At 34.0% G+C, this 4,981-nt stretch overlaps 1 protein-coding gene across 1 annotated transcript; it reads left to right on the forward strand.

Annotated features, from left to right (window-relative positions):
* The first annotated feature begins 1,761 nt into the window (after window positions 1-1,761).
* LOC140874321 (putative disease resistance protein RGA3) lies at window positions 1,762-3,318 on the forward strand. Its single transcript, XM_073277598.1, has one exon. The coding sequence runs from the start codon at window positions 1,762-1,764 to the stop codon at window positions 3,316-3,318; it is 1,557 nt and encodes a 518-aa protein (XP_073133699.1).
* Window positions 3,319-4,981: the final 1,663 nt, after the last annotated feature.

Raw genomic sequence — 4,981 nt, forward strand, 5'->3', positions numbered from 1 at the left:
ACATGCTTCAAATAATATCACGAATAGCCAACAAATAAAATATCAAAGTGAAACGAATATACGTATCATGCCGATCGAATTTTAAAAAATATAAGTAATTTATTTTATAAAGCTTAACTCACACACAAAAATGAATATAAATGTAGAAACTTATATCACACAAAAAAAAAGTAGAAGCCCACATACCGTTTTCGATTTCTAAGAAAATTGTGTAGGAGTAGACGTTGTTGGAGGTTCTCGAACTGGAGCAAATCTCAAACTAAGTTCAAGACAGAACTTGCTCGACCTTAAGGGACTAATCTGCTCTGTTTTTTGGACAGAAAGCGCAACTCCTTGCTCGACTTCGACGCTACCTCTTGGATTGAACGCGGACAACTTTCTGGATTTGGTTGCAGTAGATGATTGCTTGAACCTGGACAGATCACAAGGCTTCAGGAACGGGCAGAATTTTGCTCTCGAAATGGACAGAAACCTCTTCAAAACGAATGCCGAGTTCCGAGTTTTCTGGTTTAGCCTTGAAGATCGACAATGAGCAGAGATTTCCGAGCTTCGAACTCTTGCTGTTGTGTTTCGAATTTGGGCAGGAAAAAGCTGGTTAAGATTTCTAATATTTGGACAGGCTATGACTTCAAGATTATGCTGAAATCTTTCAATTTCAGCAGCTGCTACTCAATCAAAAACAGCAACAACTTGGTGTTTGAGAAAACTGAAAATGACGGCAGCCTGGTGCTCGAGAATGACTGGTTTAGGTGCGATCTTCACTCAGCTTCTGGCCACCATTTATAGGCTATAAATAGCAGCTGAAAGGGCTCCTATTCATGACCAATAATACCCATTAACAGCCATCATTCTTCTTTAATTTGGATGTTACAATTCTTGTCTGTTACAACTCCTACACATCAAGTTTTGAATTTGAAAAATCTGCTCATCATTCCTTCGGATAAGGCTCCTCATAGCTGTTGGAATGTTGGGTTCTCACAGCAAGCAAGGGTGGTCTAAACATGTTGAATTTTCGAAGAATTTTAAAATTTCGAATTACTATAACAACCTGAAAAAAATTCAACCTAAAGTGTTGCATTAATAAATTCTTTTATAATTTCTAAATTATTATTATTTTATTTTCTAAATATATGGTTTAAACCAATTTAGATTGAATTTGGATTGAGTCATTTGAAATCTATGGATTATTATTTTCATCGTTAAGTAACTTCAGTAATGGAAACTCAAATAAATCTCTTACTTATTTTCACACTATTCATTTCAAATGATTCTAACATTTTATGGATTTGAAAGTCATTTTGATTAGTTTAAATATAGTGTAAATAAATATAAAGATGAATTGATTTTTTTTTTTAAATATTATTTAAACAATGAAGATACATTTTAGTCCATGGATTTCAAATCCATTCATATTCAAATTCAATGTTAATTTAATTTAATTTTGATTATTTATTCAAAAGTTCATTTAGTTTAAATTAGACATTTTTCAAAAGCAAAAAATTGTAGCTTAAAAAAATGTTTTTTTTTAAAATATCTACCAAATCCAAACAGGACCGAAGTCCTGTGCAATCACGGGATGCAATACTAGTAGATATTATGTCCTAAAAAGCCACCCATATGGAATTTGTGGGTGGTCAGCGGTCTTCATCGCCTTTAATAATTGTATTGTAAATCAAAGTCTTGGTCTCCGCAAGCAAGCAAGAGTCCTTATTAATCTCAATATGCTAACATAAGTTCTGAATTACTTTCTGGGTTAATTCAATGGCTGATGCTCGCATTACCATGATGCTGAATCGATTGGCACCGATGATCGAGAAGAAGGTGGTACGAGAAGAGACGTTTTTGATTCTGAACGCGAACGATGAAGCTGCAAAGCTCTCGCTGAAATTGAAGAAGATTCAACAAGGATTAATGGATCGGAAGATCAAAATTTGGCAAGAAAATCTTCAAGATATTTACTACGATATAGACAAGGTGCTGGATCAGTGGGAGGTGGACATTCAGAAACGACGACGGCTCGACGAATTAGACGATCATTCGGTGCTGCACAAGGTAACCAATTCCTTTCTCCAATCTCTTAGCTTGTGCTTCAGAAAATGTATACAGCGTTCTTCAACTATCGCCAAAGACATAAAGAAACTAAACGAAAGGCTGGATTTAATTATTCTTGCCCAAGAAAATGATAATCAAGAATTCAATTTCATTCCCAATTTGATGAGTCAAGATTTCAAGCTAGTAATACAAGGAAGAGATGATGATCTGAAGTCACTGATGAAGAAATTGTTGCCAGCGGAGAGTACTGGTAGTAGTGATGGCATCCAAATTGTGTCCTTAATAGGGATGGGAGGAATGGGAAAAACCACTCTGGCTCAAATTGCTTTTAATGATAATACATTGAAGGATCACTTTGATGTCAAGATATGGATATCATGTGCCACTCATCGTTTCGACGAGATCAAGATTGCGAAAGCCATCTTGGAAGCTGTTGATGATGGGAATTGTAAATCTTCTGATCATCAGATTCTTCAGGAATTACTGCAAAGTGTTGAACACTCCATCTCAGGAAAAAGATTCCTTCTTGTCTTAGATGAAGTTTGGGGTTGGACAGAGGATGACACTATCTGGAATCCACTAAAGATTTCTTTGACGACCGAGAATGGTGCCGCCCGGCCTGGGAGTAGAATTTTGGTGACAACGAGGAGTGAAAAGTTTGCAAAGACAATGGGAAGCACTCAAATTCAATCACTAAATCCGTTATCAGATTCGTATTGCTGGTCAATCATGAGGCAGATTGCGTTTCATCAAAGGAATGAATTAGGTGAGTGTTACATGCTTGAAGAAATTGGTCTTAAGATGGGCTCGAAATGCAAGGGCTCGCCTTTGGCTGCAAAGTGTTTGGGGAGTCTATTGCGCTTCAAAAACAGCCTTCAAGAGTGGGAAAATGTGTTGAACAGTGAGGTGTGGGAAATGACTCATATGAGAAGAGATATTTTCCGTATCCTAATACTGAGCTTCCGAGAGTTCAACATTGAGGTGAAACGTTGCTTCGCCTATTGCGCGACCATTCCAAAGGATTCCGTCATATTTGTAGATGACTTGATCAGGATTTGGATGGGGCAGGGGTTTCTCTACCCAACCGGCACTGATTGGGGTGACATTGAATTCAAAGGGAGAGAATATTTTGAGGTTTTAGCAATGCTTTCTTTCTTTCAAGATTTTGAAAGAGGAGGTGACGGAGACGACCGCATCATATCGTGTAAAATGCATGATCTCGTACACGATTATGCCCAATTCTTATTTCAGTGGAATTTCTTTTGAAGCTTATTATTATTATTAGTTAAAAGTTTATCTTTTAGGAATTGACATTATTAATGAATTTACTATAAAAAGAACAGTCAATAGAAAGGAATTATTGTTCATTTTTATCACAAAAACTTAAAAGTAAAGTGTTTTTAATAAATAGTAAAGTGTAAATAACACTTCTCTTATATAAATCTTATGAGCCTGCCTTCATTGCATATGAAATCGAATAACACTAAAAAAAGCCATCCACGGGTCAACGTTCGTGTGCGGTATATCATCAAATGAACTTTCTCAATTGAATTAGTAGCCACATACGGAATGCCAAGATGCAAGACTTCTCTTTCATTCAGAGAGACTTGTCGGCTACGAATGAAGATTTATTAGGTGAAAGTCACAATTTCTTACTGTATCAATGAGGTAGATTCAGCTGTAGTTCTTCTACTTTTTTTTTTTTTTTTTGGGTTAATTTCGTGCTTTTGTGGTATCCAATTGCTCTTTTCACTCCCTAGTGTTGTGACTTATGTTGCGTGGAATACCAAAAAACTTGGTATCATCGGTAAATTCGATATATTTTCAGTACGGTAACCTCGGTATTACAAACGTACCCACGGGCTAACCCATGTTGACTCACATACAACCTGGTTGTTAAAAATTGAACATTTTAAAATTGTTTGATTTTTAATATGTGTACATCGGGCTAACCCATGTTGACTCACATACAACCTGGTTGTTAAAAATTGAACATTTTAAAATTGTTTGATTTTTAATATGTGTACATCGAACCTGATCACTAAAATTGGAAAATTTTAGAATCGTTTGAATTTTTTTATTATGTTTTAGGATAGGAAATGTGTATGGAGAAAAGGTGAAAAAACACTTTAAATATTTTTCAATTAAAAGGAGCTAGCTACAAGAGCTCGCTATTGAAATATTAAAAAATGAACCGAATATCGAGAAATTATATTCAGTTTAATTTTCAAACCGAGCAAAAAAAAACTCAACATAACCAGTTAAAAAATAATTAAATATTTTAGAAATTATTTAAAAAGAATGCAAGGTGAAATAATAGAAACAATTTAGTTAAAATATTTTATCAAATAATTTGTACACAACATTTTGAAATTTTATTGAACACATAAAAATTTTCAACAATGCCTATCAAAACAATAAAAATAAGTAAATGTCATAAAGTAAATAAACACAATCTTGTTTATGAAAATTCGGGCCTGTTTATCATGTAGGGCTTAGCTTGGTAAAATGAAAGCAGCTATAGGATATCCTTTGAATGCATTTTGAAAATGTCCTGTATGTATTTTTTAAAAGACTATCAAGAAGCACATATCTCACACGTCAATAACATATTAGATACAATATACAATAAAAATTAACATCATAATATATGTCTCAATAACATATATGATGATATTATTTACCTATATATTATCTTAAACAAAAAATTTATTAAACTTGTAAATATTGCTAAAAAAATTTAAATGATTAGTTATTTTTATTGTGATAGTGCAAAATTATATATATGTTGTTAGGAATTGACATGACATAAAAGGTTGGGGTTTTTTTTTAATATCAAAGACGCCTGTTGTGGTGTGGGGTTAGGTGTACTCCTACCAATTTATAAGATGAAAAAAAAATACAAGAGAGGGGGACTAGGTCAAAACTT

Source organism: Henckelia pumila, chromosome 1 (assembly GCF_033568475.1).
Source record: "Henckelia pumila isolate YLH828 chromosome 1, ASM3356847v2, whole genome shotgun sequence".
Classification (NCBI taxonomy): domain Eukaryota; kingdom Viridiplantae; phylum Streptophyta; class Magnoliopsida; order Lamiales; family Gesneriaceae; genus Henckelia; species Henckelia pumila.

Excerpts from the sequence above, each read along its gene's own strand:
- LOC140874321 (XM_073277598.1), top strand. The coding sequence starts at position 1,762 with ATGGCTGATGCTCGCATTACCATGATGCTGAATCGATTGGCACCGATG.